We start from the raw sequence: 22420 nt of genomic DNA, 5'->3' as shown, positions 1-22420 counted from the left end.
GTCTGTCAGTTTCCTGATGAGTTGTGAGGGTGGATTGTGTTGAATGCTGAACTGAAGTCTATAAACAGCATTCTGGCGTAGGTGTTGTTGTTGTCCAGGTGTGAGAGGACAGAGTGCAGTGCGATGGACACTGCATCCTCTGTGCTCCTGTTCTGGCGGTATGCAAATTGGTGGGGTCCAGGGTGGGGGAGACAGGATTTGAAGTGTGCTAAGACCAGCTGCTCTAAGCACTTAGTGATGATGGGGTGAGGGCTACTGGGCGGTAGTCATTGAGGCTAGATGGGTTGGAGTTTTTGGGTATCGGGACGATGGAGGTGGATTTGAAGCAGGCCAGTACCACAGCGTGGGCCAAGGACAGATTGAATATGTCTGTCAGGACTCCTGCAAGCTCCCCCAGAACACGCCTGAGAACACGCCTGGGGATACCATCAGGACCTGCAGCCTTGTGGACATTGATCCTGCTCAGCACCGCCTCCTACATCGGTGGGGAGAGAGTCAGAGGTTGGAGGTCTGGCGTCATGTCTGTTATGGTTGTGGTTGTGGGGTTCCCTCGCTCAAAACGAGCATAAAAGTTGTTGAGCTCGTTGAGGAAGGAGGCATCAGAGGATGTGGGGAGGGTTTGGTGGTCCTGTAGTCTGTAATGGTCTGGAGTCCTTGCCACATGCGTCGGGGTTGGAGTTGGAGAAGTGTTCTTCTACCTTCTTTTGTAATGGTGTTTGGCTTTTTGATGCCCTTCTTTAGATTAGCCCTGGCTGTACTGTAGGCGTGTGCATCTCCTGACCTAAAGGCGGTGTTGCGGGCCTTCAGGAGGAGACGAACATCCCGGTTCATCCAAGGCTTCTGGTTGGGGTACATGGTGATCCGCTTTCTGGGTGGTGACACTGTCTGTGGTTTCGAGATGTAATCCAGTACAGATGAGGCGTACTGGTCCAGGTCTGTGTGGTGAACATATTCCAGTCTGTGTTTTTAAATCTGTCCTGGAGCACTGCGTCTGTCCCCTCTGGCCACACTTTTTAATTGTCCTCACAGCAGGTTTCACACGTTGGATGAGTGGTGAATACCTAGGTGTGAGGAACAGGGAGAGATGGTCCGATTGTCCAATGTGGGGGAGGGTGTTGCTTTGTAGGCTCCAGCCAAGTTGGAATAAACATGGTCTAAAGTCTTGTCTCCTCTGGTGTGGCAGGAGACATGTTGGTGGGAATCTGGGGAGGACTGTCTTTAAGTTTGTGTGGTTGAAGTCGCCAGCAACAATAAAAGCAGCCTCGGGTGTTTATTCTGGTGTTTGTTAATGGCTGCAGAAAGTTCTTTCATGGCCAACCTAGCATTAGCGTGGGGGGATATATACTGCAGTGAGTATGATCGAAGTGAGTTCTCTGGGGAGATAATAAGGTCTGCATTTGACCATTAAAACTCCGCATTAGGTGAGCAGTGACTCTCAGTAGTAGTGGAGTTCATGCACCAAGCATTGTTAATATAAATGCACAAACCTCCACCTCTGGTCTTGCCGAGTCATCTGCTAGCCTGTCGGCTCGGTGTGTGGCGTCCTGCTAACTCGATAGCATTGTCCGGGCAGCTGTTGTTCAACCATGTTTCGTGAAAAACATGACATTTGAGTCCATAATCCGTCTGTTGTTAGTGATGGAGAGCCGTATCTCATCCATTTTGTTTGCCAGAGAACGGACATTGGCGAGGAAAATATTGGGTGAAGGCAGCCGATGTGGTGTTAGCTTTAGCTTAGCCCGTAGCCCTCCGCGCCTACCTCGCCTTTGTTTACGCTTCTCGGCGCCGCCTCGTGCACTTCCGCCCGGCCGGGAGAGTGGGCAGCCTCCGGTGTTCTGGAGATCTCTGGGATGAGTCGGAGATCGGCGATAAAACTGTTGGAGTTATGAGTCCAGATGTCCAGAATCTCTTGTCTGCTGTAGGTCAGCAACGCACAGCAATTCTGGATGAATAATCCGGTTAAAAGTAGATAAAAAACCGCTAAATAGCAGATTCTGGAGAGACACTGAGCCTCGCGTTGTTCACGCGCCGCCATCTTGGTCGAATGGACATCTATAAAATGGAAAAGATAACAGCTTTTGTTAATCACAAATTGGATAAATTTACATCATATTGGGAAAACTGGGTCAAATATGTCACGCCTCACAGGCCAGATTTTATTTTCACAAACCAGTAGTTATGATGTCTGAGAGTATGCAAGAGTAAGATCACTCCCTATCAATACATAGTTTTTTTGTTGTTGTTGTTGTTTTTGTTTTTTTTGCCTGTTTGTTTCAACTGTTGCTATGGCTGTAAGTTTTTTTTTCTTCTTATAACCTGGATATAAACTAAAATACTATTTCGGCAATAAGGGCAGACAACAGATGCAAGAAGTATCCTCATGTGATGTATATGCTGTGAATGTCTGTTTCTGAATGTCAATGGAAAAATAAAAAATTATTAAAAAAAAATAAAATAAAATGTGTTCAATGTGCTGCCCATTGTGTTGGATTGTCAATCCAACCCTCTTCTCCCACTCTTCACACACTGATAGCAACACCGCAGGAGAAATTCCAGCACAGGCATCCAGTATCCGTAGTTTCAGGTGCTGCACATCTCGTATCTTCACACCATAGACAATTGCCTTCAGATGACCCCAAAGATAAAAGTCTAAGGGGGTCAGATTGGGAGACCTTGGGGTCCATTCAACTGGCCCACGACGACCAATCCACTTTCCAGGGAACTGTTCATCTAGGAATGCTCGGACCTGGCACCCATAATGTGGTGGTGCACCATCTTGCTGGAAAAACTCAGGGAACGTGCCAGCTTCAGTGCATAAGGGGGGAAACACATCATCATGTAGCAATTTCAAATATCCATTGGCCTTGAGGTTTCTATTGATGAAGAATGGACCCACTATCGTTGTACCAAATATACCACACCAAACCATCACTTTTGTTGTTCCAACAGTCTTCCAACAGTCTCCATCCAATGTGGGTTAGTGTCAGACCAATAGCGGTGGTTTGTTTGTTAACTTCACCATTCACATAAAAGTTTGCCTCATCACTGAACAAAATCTTCTGCGTGAACTGAGGGTCCTGTTCCAATTTTTGTTTTGCCCATTCTGCAAATTCTGTGCGCCGATCTGGTTCATCCTCGTTGAGATGCTGCAGTAGCTGGAGTTTGTAAGGGTGCCATTTGTGAGTAGCTAATATCCGCCGAAGGGATGTTCGACTAATGCCACTCTCCAGTGACATGCGGCGAGTGCTACGCTGTGGGCTCTTGCTGAATGAAGCTAGGACAGCCACTGATGTTTCTTCATTAGTGACAGTTTTCTTGCGTCCACATTTTGGCAAATCCAACACTGAACCAGTTTCACGAAACTTAGCAAGCAGTTTGCTAACTGTAGCATGGGAGATGGGTGGTCTCATAGGGTGTCTTGCATTGGAATCTGCTGCAATGACCCGGTTACTACAACACAATTTCGAGCCGCTCCTCACGTGTTAACCTCTTCGACATGTCAATGGCTGTGAACGATTGTAGGGTGATCGTGGCTCAAGAGTTGGGAGTTTGCCTTGTAATCGGAAGGTTGCCGGTTCGAGCCCCGGCTTGGACAGTCTCGGTCGTTGTGTCCTTGGGCAAGACATTTCACCTGTTGCCTACTGGTGGTGGTCAGAGGGCCCGGTGGCGCCAGTGTCCGGCAACCTCGCTGATAAAAAATATTTTATCAGAAACAGTAAATTTACTGAATATAATCAAATTCATCACACAACTGAATCTAGAAATACCTACATGGGGAACAGAATTTCCAAAATTCAGTATCCCCAAATTGTGATAAAAATGTATGTTATTGTTGTTTGTTATACTCAAACATATACATCTACTGAACAGACAACTCTGCTGAGAACTATATGCATGCTATATGGTCCTGCATGGCTGTCCAGAGGTTCTGGATATGTAAAAAGCTGTCCACATGGTTTAGTAGATGTATCCCAACCTCACTCAAGCTGTGCATCTTAGGTCAGCGGTCCCCAACCTTTTTTGCACCACGGACCAGTTTATGTCCGACAATATTTTTACGGACCGGCCTTTAAGGTGTCGCAGGTAAACACAACAAAATAAAACCAGTACCCAAAAAAGAAGATTTATTCTTCTTTTAACAATAAAAATGATTAAAAAATAACACTAAAAACTGATAAAAGCCCTGAAAACCATAAATTTCACACCCAAGCCTCAACTCTCCCGGCCCGATACCAAACGACTCACGGTTCCTCCAGTCATGTTTTCTGTCCTAGTCCTGCCTCTGCTGCCGATCACCCATCCTCACCTCTCCTCTTTCCTGCTCACCTCCACCGCTGCCAACAGCCCTGCCAGCAGTGATACACTCTGCCTTCTGGTGGACAGAAATTATTTTTTGAGTGGCACAAATCACTTATCTGGCATCTTATTGTGACACCTGATTGTTCTGTAGTTTTCAATGGTTGTTCAAAAAACGTCCGAGGCTGTATTATTAGGTAAATAGTTGTATATAATTTTGTTGTTTGCAAAAGGTATGCATTTTTTTTTTCATTTTAATTTGCATTTGAACTTATGAAAATGGTTCTTTAAACACGTTGTTTTCACAGTACATTCCTTTGTGTTTTTTGTCTGTCAACTGCATTAATACAGTATGTCAAAATAAAAATAAAAAATTGTAAATCAAACAGGTTGTTCTGAAAAGAATGATACCAAACACATTTTCAAAGATGAACTATATAGGTAAAATCAAAATTATAAAGGACAGCCAAACATTTGCTGGATGGAGCTGGCGTAAGAACTTTGAATCAAGGAGTGAATCTAATCTTTGCCAGCCTGAAAACTACGAGCCTGACAACCTTGTTTCCTGCCCAGTGGCTATTTGTGTTCCAAGATGAGTCCTGTTTGAATCGGTTTGAATCTGAACCATGCACCTGAGCAGCCTTTTCCAGGGACTGTTTATGCTCCGCAGCCTGCATATTCCGTTGCCCAGCCTCCAATTTGAGAGATTAACTTCAAGGCAGTCCAAAAATCTTTTTCCATGGCCTCTCCGAACTCCTCCAAGACCTGAGTTTTTGCTTCAGCCACTACACAAGCCACGTTCTGCTTGGACTGCTGGTACGCATAGGCTGTCTCCAAAGTCCCGTATGTTAACCAAACCCAGATCGATGATACGATTATAAGATTGATCATAGATCTGGTCTAGGGTGTTACTTTTGCACAGAAGTCCAGTTACAGAACACTTCTCAGTTTTAGGTCAGTCAGGCCCTTCCCCCCAGGTTTCACTGTAGTTGCCCACATTAGTGTTGAAGTCTCCCGGAATGACGACAGAGTCCCCGGGTGGAGCGCCCTCAAGCAACCGACTGTTAGGGTTGAAAATATTTTATTTTCCTACTAAAGAAAGCTGATTTCAATCATTTGCATATACACACTGCAAATGTGCTCATATGAGTTGGCACTCCGTCTTTTGAAGGTCGAAAGCTTTGTTCGGTGTGACTGTCCGGATATATTGTAGGAATGATGTAGAGTGCAGAGGGTTGATTGCAAACATGCTTACACACAGATAATGGTTAGAATAAGTCTCTGGGTTAGAGTCCCGAACATGATATCCTGAACCAGAACTTAGAATCAGTAGAAGAACAATGGATAATAACATTAGATTATCAAAGCTAGGCAGGGAGGTGTTTTCCTTCTGTGTCTCTTAGAGAGGAGGAAGCAGATACCAGATGGGGTCACAGCGGTACGAGGATGATTCTCAGCAGACAGCAAGATTGCCACGTCCATGTGGGGGAAAGATATCTGCGATAATCTTTGCTTTTGTCTCACTATATGATGTTGTACAGCCCGCTTGAGGGTCATCCTTTTTGTGAAGCATGCTGCTGGTTCACACAGAGATCCACAGCGCTGTGTAAACTGTGTAAACAAACATTTTAACTGCCAAAGCAAATTAAATCTTTTATAATGATAGACCTTTCTCCTTCTGAAATTCCTTCTGAAAAGTTTTGAACACAACACCACCCACGGACTCCAAGAAGGTCGGGTACTCGAATTGATGTTCAGCGCAAAACTGCAGACGAATTGATAAATATTTTTTAAATACAGCACTTTAAAGTGACGGGAACTTTCATGGAACATTCATGGATCAAGTATTTCTTTATTTTGGGCATTTTATTGTGTAGTCAGCAGAAATTACACAACTGTCAAGCAGACATAGTAATTAAAAAATGTAACATAAAATGTAACTCTAACCCAAAATCTAGAAGTCGAGAATAAAATAGTAACATTCAAACATCCTAAACCATTTAAAAGACCAATGGCTGCCTGGAAATAAGGTTTTATGCCTATTTTTTCTTAAGGTTGACTTAAGGTGTGACCAAAGCCAAGAAACTCCTTAGAATATGTATGTCTAGAATCATTCAGGATTTCTTTTATGCAAAACTTTACTTCAATTTAAAGGTCTAAGTGTCAGCAGATTTTTACATAAAATGCGGATCTTAGTCATGTTCAGGCCATAAACTAAAGGATTTAATAGTGGCTGGCTTATTAGCCAATATAATGACAGAAATATACGTAACAAAACAGGTACACTGCTCATATTGAACCTACTCTGTAATATTTCAAAGCAAGCTCCACATGAAAAGTTTAACACACAGGCAAGATGAGGACTGCAGGTACTGATAGCTTTCTGCCTCACCTGTTTGGAACCAGAAGAACAAACTCTAAGGATTTTTATGTAAGTGTAAAGCATGAACACCAGAGGACAACATACTGTGCATAAAACAATAATAATTCCATATATATTAAGTGCTTTAGTGTCAGAACAGGCCAGCTTTATGACAGAGTAGTTGTCACAGTACACTTTGTTAATAATGTTCCCACATAGCGGTAAAGTGGAACTCAAAGAAATCATGAGAGCACATGCAAGAATAGCATATAACCATGTTATAGCAATTAGTATAGCAATCCTCTTGGGTGTCATGTATGTGTTGTATTGCAATGGAAAACAGATAGCGAGATATCTGTCATAAGACATAACAGCCAGATTTAGATATTCAGCACTCCCATAGCAGTGAATACAATAAATCTGCAAGTAACATAAAGACGCAGGAATGATATTAATATCACAGATGATGTGAAGCAGGAGCAGTGGAAACAGAGTTGTGCTACCATACAGTGCATTCACAAACAGGCTGCACAGAAACATGTACATAGGTTCATGTAAGCTTCTGTTCACACAGATAACCACAATCAGCAGGACATTGGTGCAAACTACTGAAATATAGAAACAGATGACAAGCATAAAAAATAAATACTTGAAAATCCCAATATTCAAGAATGCAAGTCTGAAATGTGAGAACTGTGTAGAGTTTGTCATGATTACCATGTCAGTTGATAAAGCTTATTGACAGTGCCGACCGGATGATGTGAGTTTAACAGTTTTTATGAAAAAATATAAAAAATCTTTGGCATAACATCAAATTAGAGCATCGACAAACTGAAACTGTGGTCAGTTTACATATTCAAATGAAATTACTCAATGTGAAATCAACATCAGCTTAGTTTTAGACCACTGTGTAAATCGTAGTGTGTCTACCTGCTGTCCTTACCTGATCACAGTCAGCCCCTCCTAACTGAGCGGAAACTCTGCATTCCCTTTTAACCGTTTCAGCTCAGGGAAAGCCCACAGCAGGAGACTGACCCTATTACCCAACATCCCACAGGAAGGGCCTCTTGGTAACCTTGGAAGTTTGTGCTATCTAAACAAACAACTATAATCATATTTTGCACTGTAATAAAGAATCCACAGAAGTAAGAGGGGTTTTTTTTATTTGTGGAATGTGTTTGTATGTTTGCTTTTGTATTATGATTCTATGACCAACAAGGTCTGTAATAAGGAAAGCTACACACTATTATGGGCTTCTTTTGGTTAATGGACACAATGTTTTTTTGCCCAGATTGTCCCGTGTTTTCCCAGTTAAACACTTAACATTCTCAAGTTACTGGTTTCCCATTTTCCACATACTTTTTACTGTTAATTTCCTAATGTAATTACGAGTGACAACAGTAGGGTACCAGTATGTGCCTTAAGACGTAGAGAGAGGTATTTGTTGCTGCTTGCCAAAAATGAAGGACATTTTTCAAGATACTCTGCTGAACACAGAGAGCTCTGAATTGTGCAGCACTTGGTACTGCTATCAGAGGAAAGTCATGTGTAACAAAAAGGAGCCAAAGCACACAGCGTTGCGAGTCAAGCAATATTTATTTGCAGTGTTTTCTTTCGCTCTTATCAGAGCAGCTTTCCAGCTACCTCCGTTGTTCCACACCACACACTCTGCACAGATTCAGGTGTTTTCCTGACAGCTCTGACTTACTGCCCTCCTCCTCTGGCCCTGGTGGCTCCTGAAGTAGGGAAGGTGGATTAGGTAATGCTCACCGGCTGTGACAACCAGCCTCCCCTGACACCCTGAACCTGCTGCTGCACCACTGCCCTGCAGCTGAGCCACAAACCACACTTCGCCAGTTGGGTGGGAGAGGAAATCAGCCACAACCTTTTTTGCCCCCAGCCTATGGACCACTTTGAACTTAAAAGGCTGAGGAGCCAGATCCCACCGTGTGATGCAGGCATTGGGATCTTTCATGCAGTGGAGCCAATGCAGGGGGCGTTATCCGAACAGAAGGTGAAAGGGTGGCCCAGGAGGTAATAATGGAGGAAGTTGACCACCCACCAGATTGCCAAGCACTCCGTCTTCACGATGCTGTACCTGGACTCCCGCTCCAAAGGTTTCCTGGTGATGTACACAACCTTTCTTAACTGCTGGGAAAAAGCCCCTGGCCCTATGTCAGTCTGCATCAGTCTGCAGGATGAAAGGTATGGAAAAGTTAGAAATGGTGCAGGGGTTCCCCACAGAGAGCCTTCTTCACCTGTGCAAAAGCTGCCTGGCACTCTTCTGTCCAATTGACCAGATCTGGACAATCTGGGAACTTCCTTTTGGATGAGATCAGTTAAGGGGCTGGCCAGCTCCACAAAGTTCAGGACAAACCATGGATAAAAACCAGCCAGCGCCAAGAGCTGTCACACCTCTGTTTTAGTTTTAAGATGGAGGCAGGCTGTGATAGCCATTGTTTTATCCACCTGCAGGCGCACCTGCCCACCTACCAAGTGGTACCCCAAATATAGTCCGATCTCACACTTTTTTAGCTTCAAGAACTCCAGGACTGTGGCCACCCATTGTCATGCAGCACATGCAGCATGTGAACAGAACACCTGGCCTATGAGGCCAGTGTTAATAGACCTCTCTGCACTGAATCATACTTGTTATTAATCTCTGTCTCTCTTCCACAGCATGTCTTTATCTTGTTTTCCTTCTCTCACCCCAACCGGTCGCAGCAGATGACCCCGCCCCTCCCTGAGCCTGGTTCTGCTGGAGGTTTCTTCCTGTTAAAAGGGAGTTTTTCCTTCCCACTGTCGCCAAAGTGCTTGGTCATAGGGGGTCTAATAGGGTGATATGGTACTACAAGGTCATTAAGATAAGATGGGGCCTGATTATTTAAGACCTTGTATGTGAGGAGCAGGATTTTGAATTCAATTCTGGATTTAACAGGAAGCCAATGAAGGAAGCCAAAACAGGAGAAATCTGCTCTCTCTTTCTAGTCCCTGTCAGGACTCTTGCTGCAGCATTTTGGATCAGCTGAAGGCTTTTCAGTGAGTTTTTAGGACATCCTGATAATAATGAATTACAGTAGTCCAGCCTGGAAGTAATAAATGCATGAACTAGTTTTTCAGCGTCACTCTGAGACAGGATATTTCTAACTTTAGAGATGTTGCACAAATGGAAGAAAGCAGTCTTACATATTTGTTTAATATGTGCGTTGAAGGACATGTCCTGGTCAAAAATGACTCAAGGTTCCTCACAGCATTACTGGAGGCCAAGGTAATGCCATCCAGAGTAAGAATCTGCTTAGATACCATATTTCTAAGATTTTCAGGGCCGAGTACAATAACCTCAGTTTGGTCTGAATTAAGAAGCAGAAAGTTAGCGGCCATCCAGGTCTTTATGTCTTTAAGACATTCCTGCAGTTTAACTAATTGGTGTGTGTTACCTGGCTTCATGGATAGATAGAGCTGGGTGTCATCTGCATAGCAGTGAAAATGTATGCTATGTCTTCTAATGATGCTGCCTAAGGAAGCATGTATAATGTAAACAGAATTGGTCCTAGCACTGAACCCTGTGGAACACCATAATTGACCTTAGTGTGTGAAGAGGACTCTCCATTTACATGTACAAATTGGAGTCTATTAGATAGATATGATACAAACCACTGCAGTGCAGTACCTGTAATACCTACAGCATGTTCTAATCGCTCTAATAGGATATATGGTCAACAGTATCGAACGCTGCACTGAGGTCTAGCAGGACAAGCACAGAGATGAGTCCACTGTCAGAGGCCATAAGAAGATCATTTGTAACCTTCACTAAAGCTGTTTCTGTGCTGTGATGAGCTCTGAAACCTGACTGAAACGCTTCAAATAAGCCATTCCTCTGCAGATGATCTGTTAGCTGTTTGACAACTACTCTTTCAAGGATGTTTGATATGAAAGGAAGGTTGGAGATTGGCCTATAATTAGCTAAGACAGCTGGGTCTAGAGATGCTTTTTGAGTAAAGGTTTAACTACAGCCACCTTGAAGGCCTGTGGTACATAGCCCATTATTAGAGATAGGTTGATCATATTTAAGATTGAAGCATTAATTAATGGCAGGACAGTTAACTCAGAAAGATCAATTGGAGAAAAAGAGTCTAATTGAGTCTAATAACAGATTAAATGCCATGTTGAGGCTGTCATTTTTAGCATCTACATGGATGTTAAAATCACCCACAATAATTATTTTATCTGAGCTGAGCACTAAATCAGATACAAAGTCTGAGAAATCAGAGAGAAACTCTGTGTAAGGCCCAGGTGGACGATAGATGATAACAAGTAAGACTGGTTTCTGAGTTTTACAGCTGGGGTGGACGAGGCTAAGCATCAGGCTTTCAAATGAATTAAAAGTCTGTCTTGGTCTTTCGTTAATTAATAGGCTGGTGTGAAAAATTGCTGCCACACCGCCCCCTCGGCCTGTGCTTCGAGGTTTCTGGTAGTTAGAATGACTCGGGGGTGTTGATTTATTTAAAAGTTTCCTAGATATTTTCACTATGTTGTACAATAAACATTGTCCTGTAAACGAACACAGGACAAAGAAAAAAAAAGATAAAAAGTCCTTGGCTCACAAAAGGAATTATCAATGCTTGCAAAAAGAAAAACAATCTCTATAAACAGTTCATCAAAGTAAAAACAAAAGAAGTGGAACGTAGATATAAAGCATATAGAAATAAATTGACTGATATTATAAGAACGAGTAAACAACTTTATTATAGAAGAAGATTATATGAAAATAAAAACAATATAAAAGGAACTTGGGATGTGTTAAATAACTTAATTAAACAAGGATCTTCTGGAACATCATATCCTCAATATTTCATTGATGCAAATGGTGAAAATCATAACATGAGTAACATTGTTGATGGGTTCAATAAATTTTTTATAAATGTTGGCCCTGAACTAGCAGCGGACATCCCGTGTCAAAAAAATGAAAATATCAGTAATATAAAATCAAATCCTTTTTCACTGTTCCTCTCAGCTACAAATGAGCAAGAAGTAATAAATATCACATTAAAATGTAAAAGTAAGTCTTCAATGGATTATCACGACATAAATATGTCTGTAGTTAAACAGGTTATTCTGAATATTGCTAGTCCCTTAACATATGTCTGTAATTTATCATTTCAGTCCGGTTGTTTTCCAAAAAAATGAAAATTATGAAAGTAATACCACTATACAAAAGTAATGACAAACACAGTTTTACCAATTATAGGCCTATTTCTCTACTGCCTCAATTCTCAAAAATTTTAGAAAAACTTTTAATTCAAGATTAGAAAAATTCCTTGAAAAACATCAAATAATAAATGTTGGTCAGTATGGTTTCAGAACGCAAAGAACCACTTCTATGGCGATAATTGAGGCAGTAGAAGAAATTACTAATGCACTGGATAAAAATAAATATGCAGTTGGTATTTTTGTTGATCTCAAAAAGGCCTTCGACACAATCAATCACTCAATTTTGTTGGATAAATTGGAAAGATGTGGTATTCGAGGGAAAGCTGGTAACTGGTTAAAAAGTTACCTAACGGGTCGGGAACAATATGTTTGCATTGGGCATTACCATTCAGAAAAACTTGATATTACATGTGGTGTTCCCCAAGGGTCAGTGTTGGGACCAAAACTTTTCAATGTATACATAAATGATATTTTTGATGTTTCTCAAGTACTTAAACTCATACTGTTCGCAGATGATACCAACATATTTTTCAGTAGCAATGATTATACTGATCTTGTAATGACTGTAAACAGGGAGCTAAAATTAATTAAAAAAAAATGGATGGATATAAATAAATTATCATTAAATATAAATAAAACTAAAGCAATGTTTTTGGTAATTTAAAATATAATATAGAATTACCAATTATTATTGAAGGTGTACCAATTGATAATGTGAGTGAAAACAAATTTTTGGGAGTCGTAATTGATAACAAAATTTCATGGAAACCCCACGTCAGACACATAAAACCAAAATTTCCAGAAGCCTCGCAGTTTTGAACAAAGTGAAACCATACCTTGATAAAGATGCACTTCACTCTGTACTGTACCCTGGTCCTTCCATATTTTACATATTGTGTGGAAGTGTGGGAAACACATATAAAAATACAACTAATCCATTAGTCACAGTACAGAAACGAGCACTGCGTATTATCCACAAGGCTGGTTATCTAGATCATACTCTCAAACTCTTTCTTCAGGCAAAGCTACTTAAATTCCAGGATCTGGTTAATTACAATACATCCATAATCTTATACAAAGCCTTTAATAAACTTCTACCTGCAAATTTACAAACTATATTTGAAATTCGAGAAAAGGCTTATAATGTGAGAGGCTTCGGAGAATTTAAATTACCCAGAACTCGAACAACCCGTAAAGGTTTTTGTGTGTCTGTATGTGGTGTGAAAATCTGGAACAGTCTGAGTTTACAACTGAAACAATTCAAAAATATTCATAAATTTAAATTCCTCTACAAACAGTTGGTCTGGTCACAGTATACTCAATGATGGTTTTAGTGTGCTCTGTAATGTCTGTTCTCTTACCATTGCTGGTATGGATTCAAAAAAAAAAAAAAAAAAAAAAAAGTGTATGTATGTACATGTGTGTGTAGATGTGTGTTTGTTACTATGTGATTATTATTGCCTGTTACCTGTGGTAACGCAATTTATAATTAATATATTTTGTACTCAGTTATGAAGGTTCTATTTGTTGTTTGCGAGCTGCCGTTGAGATGCCCAGGGCTGTTGATGTGTTGTTTGGTTTGCAATGATGGGCGTAGCTGTGGGAAGCTATTGTTTTTGTTGATGAGTGAGTATAGGGTGGGATTTAATAAGTTTTCTTCGTCCCACCTCCTTTTCAGGTAAATTTTGTTTTTGTTTTGTGCACTTTATGTTTAATATATGTATTTTGTTGTGCCTGAAATGAACAAATACAAAAAAAAAAAAAAAAAAAAAAAGTAACATAATCATCCTGCTGCAACCAGGTTTCTGTAAGGCAGAGTAAATCGATTTGTTGATCAATTATTAAGTCATGTACTAACAGAGACTTGGAGGAGAGAGACCTAATATTTAATAATCCACATTTCACTGTTTTACTCTTTGGTTCAGATGTGGATACTGTATTGTTCTTTCTTTGGGATTTTTATGTTTAAGTTGTTTGTTGCTGGTTTTGGTTTGTTTTTTGTCTGTTTGGGAGCTGACACAGTCTCAATGGAGATGGGTTTTGGGGGTAGCAGGAGGAGAGAAGCTGCAGAGAGGCGTGTAAGACTGCAACTCTGCTTCCTGGTCCCAACTCTGGATAGTCATATTTTGGGAGGTTTAATAAATTGGTCCATATTTCTAGAAATGAGAGCTGCTCCATCCAAAGTGGGATGGATGCCGTCTCCTAACAAGACCTGGTTTCCTCCAGAAGGTTTGCCAATTATCTATGAAGCCCACATCGTTTCTGGGACACCACTCAGACAGCCAGCAATTTAGGGAGAACATGCGGCTAAACATGTCACTCCTGGTCTGATTGGGGAGGAGACCAGAGAAAACTACAGAGTCCGACATTGTTTTGGCAAAGTTACACACCGATTCAATATTGATTTTAGTGACCTCCGATTGGCGTAACCGGGTGTCATTACTGCTGACGTGAATTATGATCTTACTGTATTTACGTTTACCCTTAGCCAGCAGTTTTAAATTTCCTTCAGTGTCGCCTGCTCTGGCCCCTGGAAGACAATTGACTATGGTTGCCGGTGTCTCTAGCTTCACATGTCTGAGAACAGAATCACCAATTACCAGAGTTTGACCCCTGGTGGGTGTGTCGCCGAGTGGGGAAAAATGGTTAGACACATGAACAGGTTGGTGGTGTACCTGGGGCTTCATTTTAAGACTATGCTTCCTCCTCACCGTCACCCAGCCGCCCTCTTTCCCCAGCTGCTTGGGGTCTGCCGGGGAACAGCTAGCGGGCCCTCGCTATCTTCGGCTGCACCAGCTACAGGGGCCTGGCTAGCTACGGGTGAATGAAGGGTGCGGCCGAGTCTCCAATTCAGTAATCCTGGCCTCCAGAGCTGCAAATATGCTACATTTGTTACAGGTATCATTACTGCTAAAAGAGGCCGAGGAGTAGCTAAACATCTGACACAATGAGCAGGAAAGTGCAGGAGGGACAGGTGAAGTAGCCATGGTGCTAACGAGTTGGCCACGAGCTAAGGTCAGCTAGTGGAACAGTAAACACACATAGAGTAAATACTTTATATAAATTAGGGAGTGAGTACACAGAGAGTGTGCTTCGGATGAAGCATGTGAAGATTATACTATGGAAACAGAAGTTATCTAAAAGTTTGTAATTAAATTGCTGTGCAAATAAGCTACTCAAAAACACCACCGTGTGTTGGAACAGGAACAGGAAGTGATACTGTATGGCAAAGAGAGCAAACAACAAGTGATAGCGCCAGTCGAAGGAGAGTCTCGTATTAAGAGACATGTCTCTTAATAGGTGCCATTTTGGGGTCCTTATACAGACGCAATAAGGTAATATTATGTTGAAGCACAGTACTTATTACTCTGTGAGGCTCCTGACTATGGTAGCTGTAATGCTCCAACAATCCATCGAGCAGTGTGGCTTCGTAGCTTATCAAAATTGTACTAAAACATTTTGACAGATTTTTGAGCACCATGTACCACATAAAATCTGTTCTGTCATGGACCAAACCCTAAGAACTTATTAGTTCTTAGGGTTTGGTTCTTGTCTTCTGTGTGTTATTATTCCTACCTGTGTTCTTCCCCCCTATGCTCTGTTCATGTCCCTGAGTTTGTGTGCAAAACAGTCTGTGAGTTTCCTGTTTTACTTTGAAAGTCTGTGTCTCGTGTCTTGTGAGCACTTCGCTCTCACACTGCAGGCCTACTTGTTGTTCCTAGAGTATTTAAAAGTAGAATGGGAGGCAGAGCCTTCAGTTTTCAGGCCCCTCTTCTGTGGAACCAGCTTCCAGTTTGGATTCAGGAGACAGACACTATCTCTACTTTCAAGATTAGGCTTCAAACTTTCCTTTTTGCTAAAGCATATAGTTAGGGCTGGACCAGGTGACCCTGAATCCTCCCTTAGTTATGCTGCAATAGACGTAGGCTGCCGGGAGATTCCCATGATGCATTGAGTTTTTCCTTTCCAGTCACCTTTCTCACTATGTGTTAACAGACCTCTCTGCACTGAATCATATCTGTTATTAATCTCTGTCTCTCTTCCACAGCATGTCTTTATCCTGTCTTCCTTCTCTCACCCCAACCGATCGCAGCAGATGGCCCCGCCCCTCCCTGAGCCTGGTTCTGCTGGAGGTTTCTTCCTGTTAAAAGGGAGTTTTTCCTTCCCACTGTCGCCAAAGTGCTTGCTCATAGGGGGCCATATGATTGTTGGGTTTTTCTCAACAAGCCGCCGCCTTCTTTGATCCGAACATCTCAATATCTGAACATCTTACCTTGGGCATGGGCATCTGAGAGGTTCCCCCCTTGTCTATCTCTGATTGGTTTAGCACTAGGTTTACTAAACCTGCGCAAATTTGCGTAACTTCCCTAAACCCAACACCCCCTAGTCAAAGGAGTTTGCAAAGAAAAGCGTCTGGACTTCTTTGAGTTGCTTGAAGACGTTTCACCTCTCAGCTTCTCGGATGAGAGGTGAAACGTCTTCAAGCAACTCAAAGAAGTCCAGACGCTTTTCTTTGCAAACTCCTTTGACTACGATGACCTGGATGACTGAGAACCTTCACAGACAACACCCCCTAGAATTACTGGGTTTTTTATTTTCTGGTGCAAGTCCCGAGGTGTTAAACAACGATATAGGCATAATGTGTGTCTGTTATTGACCACACAGACTTTCAGAGTTGTGGAGACTTTTTTTTTCTTTTACTTGAATGATGTTTTTAGCGGAACATTGGCACATTGGCAGAATGTGCGGGTGTCGGCGTGCGCTATTGGATTGTTGTGGGAATTCCCTACGTCATTACACCTTTCTGCGCGTCTGTGTAGAGACACCCATGTGACACACAAATCGATCCAACGGCAGCAGCACAGAGTCAGTGCTCCAGTGCTTCAGCGGCGTGTTCAGCTACTCTAAGCAGCACCTTCATGATTGGTTTAGGCCACAATATGGGCATAATATTGTCTGCTTTTCGCTACGCAGAGACTCTCAGAGTTGCAGAGACTTTTTTTTTTTTAATCGAACGGCTGGTCGGTGCGACCAAGAATTATTTTTACTCACATCATTGAGAAATAATGTCGCATTTGCAACCAAATTGGTCGCACTTTCGAGCCCTGACACTGCTGTCAGACTCTACAACAAAGACTTTGCAGCTGACCAAACACACAAATCCACACGTGCAATAACAGTTAGCGTAATTTTTCTGACAACATAGTATTTGACTCTATTGTTACAGTATGTTATTGTTTTATCTTATCCTATTCCATTGTTTTTATTAATTATTGCTGCTGTAACTTTGCACTGTCCACTTTCTGCTATGAAACAATAAATTTCCCGTGTGTGACTAATAAAGGTTATCTTATCTTATTTTATCTTGTCTTATCCTATCTTATCTTATCTCTTGAATAATCATTGGACAGTGTTATGAGCATAAAAGTCCAGCTCCAAAACACTGCTCATGCTCAATGCTTTATCAATTATCAAAAAGAACAAAACCCCAGTTGCGTTATGTAAAAACATTAGCCTGAACATACACTGTGTACCATTAATAAAATAACTATGGTTTGTATCTCTTGGCATTATTTCTACATTTGGGTTTTTGAAACCACTAGTTTGAAATCTTTTTTTCTGAGTCAGTGTCATGTAGTGTGTCCCCTGATAATGACGTTATACTGCTGCAGTGAAAAGGATAAAACAAGAAGCGATTCAGTGCAGTTGGGAGGGACTTACAATCAGGCCACTGTTGGGTGATTCTCATCCTTAAATGTAACTCAGTTTGTGCACAGTTTAAGTGATGTATGGTAAAAACAAAAAGAGGATCATGATGAACTCTTCACAGGTTTCATATTTCACACTCACTGCCTACCTCGACAGCGGGGCTTTGAAATATTTATATTTCACAGTTGTTGTGTTTTTATATATTGTTATTGTTACTGCCAACGTCCTGCTGATTGTGGTTATCTGTGTGAACAGAAGCTTACATGAACCTATGTACATGTTTCTGTGCAGCCTGTTTGTGAATGAGCTGTATGGTAGTACAGGGCTGTTTCCGTTCCTCCTGCTTCAGATCGTCTCTGATGTTCACACTGTTTCTGCTCCTCTGTGCTTCCTGCAGATCTTCTGTGTGCACACATATGGAACTGCAGAGCTAACTAACTTAGTCGTCATGTCTTATGACAGATATCTTGCAATATGTTGTCCTCTTCAATATCACACACGAATGAGTTCTAGTAAGGTATCCATGCTCATTGCTCTAATGTGGTTTTCCTCGTTTCTTGGAATCACGCTTTTGATTTCTCTAAGTGCTCCTCTACAGCTGTGTGGGAACATCATTAACAAAGTGTACTGTGACAACTATTCTATTGTTAAACTGGCCTGTTCTGACACCACAGTCAATAACATCTATGGTCTTATTGTCACTTCTCTCACCACCATATCCTCTGTCTCTCTGATTCTCTACACCTACATGAGGATCCTGAAAGTCTGTTTTTCTGGATCCAAACAGACCCGACAGAAAGCCATCAGCACCTGCACGCCTCATCTCGCTTCTCTGCTCAACTTTTCCTGTGGTGCCTTCTTTGAAATTGCACAAAGTAGATTAAACATGAAACATGTCCCAAATATGGTGCGTATTTTTTTATCATTATACTGGCTCATATGCCCACCGCTCTGTAATCCTTTACTTTATGGACTGAATCTGACCAAAATCCGGATCATGTGTAAAAATCTAATCTTAAGTAACATCTAAATGCTTGATGTTGAAACTTAGACGATAGTAAAGAAGAGATGGGCAGACAGTAAGGGACAATGACACCCAGACAACTGCAGCAAAGCCATACCTTATTATTGTTATTTGTGTTTTTATACTATTTTTTGTTAATGTTTTAAATCATTTGTTTATTTGCTCACATGTCAGCTTCCTGAAATAAATGTCATTTTTGATAAAATGTGACACTTTTGGAACTTTTTAAAGTGCATTTCTTATTTTATTTACATTTCTGTATTCTATTAATTTAATATAATTCAGGTAATTGTTGTTTCTGTCCAAGTCTGTAAGTCCTTGCATGTATGCTCATGTTGGAACAGAAGACATTTTCCTGATCTTTCTCCTTTTGTCAGACTTTAAGGTTTTGATGAGACTATTCAATCTTATAACTTTCAGTAAAAGGATTATGTGGTGGGGCATGGACTGCGGTGCCTTGTGGACGCACCTGTACCGCAGCCGCAATCTGTATCCAATTCCCCGTCTTCAAACACGGGGAATTGGAGTTGGCTAGGGATATATGTAAATTCAGTAAAATCATAATTCACGTCGGCAGTAATGACACCCAGTTTCGCCAATCGGAGGTCACTAAAATCAATATTGAATTGGTGTGTAACTTTGCCAAAACAATGTTGGACTCTGTAGTTTTCTCTGGTCCCCTCCCCAATCAGACCAGGAGTGACATGTTTAGCCGCATGTTCTCCTTAAATTGCTGTCTGTCTGAGTGGTGTCCCAGAAATGATGTGGGCTTCATAGATAATTGGCAAACCTTCTGGAGGAAACCTGGTCTTGTTAGGAGAGACGGCATCCATCCCACTTTGGATGGAGCAGCTCTCATTTCTAGAAATATGGACCAATTTATTAAACCCCCCAAAATATGACTATCCAGAGTTGCAGTCTTACACGCCTCTCTGCAGCTTCTCTCCTCCTGCTACCCCCCCAAAAACCCATCTCCATAGAGACTGTGTGTCATGGTTAGGCTGTGTGCAGGCAGGATGAGGACCCAAACGCAAGCTCACGGAGGCAGGAATGAACTGAAAACACAGCTTTATTGCTGGACAGAGAAACCATACAAACTAAACTGGGAAAAGCTAATTATAATGTACACTAGGAGACACAGGGAGAATCACACACAGAACTGAGGGAGACGCGGACATAAATACACAGAGGGTTAACGAGGGAAGTGGGAGCACACGGGGAACACAGGTGACACTGATAATCATAACAAGACACAGCAGGAGTGAACGCAACACTGACGGGAGACTGTCAAAGTAAAACAGGAAGTACACAGAGGTTCAGACAGGAGGAGAGAGAGCACGGGGAGAGCACAGACATAACGGGCTGGGTAAAACATGGAATAAAACACAAGGAGAGAGGAGGGCTCACAGATACACAGAGGGGCACACAGGGGGTAAGAGTCACAAGGGGAAAAACACATAAGGAACAACGTAACAAAGCAACCCAGGAAGCATGGCCTAAATAAGGAACAAAATACATGAAAACTAAGAATACTGGGCCAACATGGCCCAGGACCATGACACTGTGTCAGCTCCCAAACAGACAAAAAACAAACTAAAAACCAGCAATAAACAACTTAAACATAAAAAATCACAAAGAAAGAACAATACAGTATCCACATCTGAACCAAAGAGTAAAACAGTGAAATGTGGATTATTAAATATTAGGTCTCTCTCCTCCAAGTCTCTGTTAGTACATGACTTAATAATTGATCAACAAATCGATTTACTCTGCCTTACAGAAACCTGGTTGCAGCAGGATGATTATGTTAGTTTAAATGAATCAACACTCCCCGAGTCATTCTAACTGCCAGAAATCTCGAAGCACAGGCCGAGGGGGCGGTGTGGCAGCAATTTTTCACACCAGCCTATTAATTAACGAAAGACCCAGACAGACTTTTAATTCATTTGAAAGCCTGATGCTTAGCCTCGTCCACCCCAGCTGTAAAACTCAGAAACCAGTCTTACTTGTTATCATCTATCGTCCACCTGGGCCTTACAGAGTTTCTCTCTGATTTCTCAGACTTTTTATCTGATTTAGTGCTCAGCTCAGATAAAATAATTATTGTGGGTGATTTTAACATCCATGTAGATGCTAAAAATGACAGCCTCAACATGGCATTTAATCTGTTATTAGACTCAATTGGCTTCTCTCAAAATGTAAAAGAACCCACCCACCACTTTAATCACACTCTAGATCTTGTTTTAACATATGGCATAGAAACTGAACATTTAACAGTGTTTCCTGAAAACCCTCTGCTGTCTGATCATTTCCTGATAACATTTACATTTTGTTAAGGGTTCAATGTTGAGAGAGGAATCCATAAATAATCACAGATCCGGTCCAGTGTGCAATTAGACGACATTTTAATGAACACATGTGTGAGTTCAACAACCCAATCAGTATTGAACTGTCTTTACCATATTCAGACAACGGTTTTATAGGGTTAAGATAATACAGCCCCTTTTCTGTTGCTAGGCAGATTTAAACAAAGCATACGTCACTCCAAAACCACAATGACTCTTAACATAGTCTAAAACAGAACATCTTCTTCGGGTCGACGCCAGGTGCTTCCTGTCAGCTGTCTTCGCTGTCGCTTATCTCCTGGAACATCAGGTGCACTTCCTGTAACAGACTACCACGTACGCCTCGACTTTGCAGCCATAGCAAAACGTATTTCAACTCTTGCCTACTAAATGAGTCTCTCTAATTTGTGTGTGCGTGCACGTGCGAGGGCGCGTGCATGCTGTGTACTGCGTACGTGTCATGACCTCTCGTACTATATGTGTCTGTATGTGTGTCTCGCCCTTAAATGCTCTCTTTGCTTTCAGTTTCACTTCTGCAAAAGCCTGCAACTTCAAAAGCCTATAACTTCCTGTCTCTGCCCTCTACACAGAAACACTGAGATCATAGAAGCATTAAAAACATTTAAATTATAGATTCAACTCAACCGTTTAAAGTGGTTCTTCTTGGACCTGTAATAAAGACTATAACCATATATTTGAACATCTGAATGCATCTAAATGCAACATCACTATTAATACTGAAATGTTAATGATGATTATAAAAATAGCAGCAAATAATAGCAGTAAAATATTTCTATTCTCAATAATTTACAATAATTGATTACACAGCAGTGGAGAGTAGACTTTATCAAAGTAGATGTCTTTCTGAAAGTGCTGTAACTAAGTTTAAGAATATAATCCACCCACTGTTATCATCTTCAATGCTCTGTACCAACACAGAGTAGAGCAGCTACCTGAACGCTACTCCAACAGAGGTCTATTATCTTGTTAATAATTTTACCTCCTCACTACGTACGACTCTGGATACTGTAGCTCCTGTGAAAACTAAGGCCTCAAATCAGAAGTCCCTGACTCCGTGGTATAATTCTCAAACACGTAGCCTAAAGCAGATAACTCGTAAGCCGGAGAGGAAATGGCGTGTCACAAATTTAGAGGATCATCATTTAGCCTGGAGAAATAGTTTGCTGCTTTATAAGAAAGCCCTCCGCAAAGCCAGAACATCTTACTATTCGTCACTGATTGAAGAAAATAAGAACAACCCCAGGTTTCTCTTCAGCACTGTAGCCAGGCTGACAAACAGTCAGAGCTCTATTGAGCCAACCATCCCTTTAACGTTAACTAGTAATGACTTCATGAACTTCATCACAAATAATATTTTAACCATTAGTGAAAAAATTACCAATAATCATCCCACAGATGTAATATTATCTACAGCTACTTTTAGTACCATTGATGTTAAGTTAGACTCTTTTT

General features: G+C 41.4%; 2 protein-coding genes across 2 annotated transcripts; one reads left to right on the top strand and one right to left on the bottom strand.

Annotated features, from left to right (window-relative positions):
- Positions 1-6439: 6439 nt before the first annotated feature.
- On the bottom strand, positions 6440-7369 carry LOC116318432 (olfactory receptor 11A1-like). Its single transcript, XM_031737436.2, has one exon. It carries the CDS (start codon positions 7367-7369, stop codon positions 6440-6442), a length of 930 nt encoding a protein of 309 aa, XP_031593296.2.
- A 10312-nt stretch (positions 7370-17681) lies between these two features.
- On the top strand, positions 17682-18608 carry LOC116318431 (olfactory receptor 142-like). Its single transcript, XM_031737435.2, has one exon. It carries the CDS (start codon positions 17682-17684, stop codon positions 18606-18608), a length of 927 nt encoding a protein of 308 aa, XP_031593295.2.
- The last annotated feature ends 3812 nt before the right edge of the window (positions 18609-22420 follow it).

This window comes from Oreochromis aureus, linkage group 14 (genome assembly GCF_013358895.1).
Source record: "Oreochromis aureus strain Israel breed Guangdong linkage group 14, ZZ_aureus, whole genome shotgun sequence".
NCBI lineage: Eukaryota > Metazoa > Chordata > Actinopteri > Cichliformes > Cichlidae > Oreochromis > Oreochromis aureus.
The sequence above is the reverse complement of the archived record's forward strand: the minus strand, read 5'-3'. Positions and strand labels throughout refer to the sequence as shown.

What these genes read in the sequence shown, in the direction of transcription:
- LOC116318432 (XM_031737436.2), bottom strand. Translation starts at nt 7,369, where the DNA reads ATGACAAACTCTACACAGTTCTCACATTTCAGACTTGCATTCTTGAAT.
- LOC116318431 (XM_031737435.2), top strand. Translation starts at nt 17,682, where the DNA reads ATGATGAACTCTTCACAGGTTTCATATTTCACACTCACTGCCTACCTC.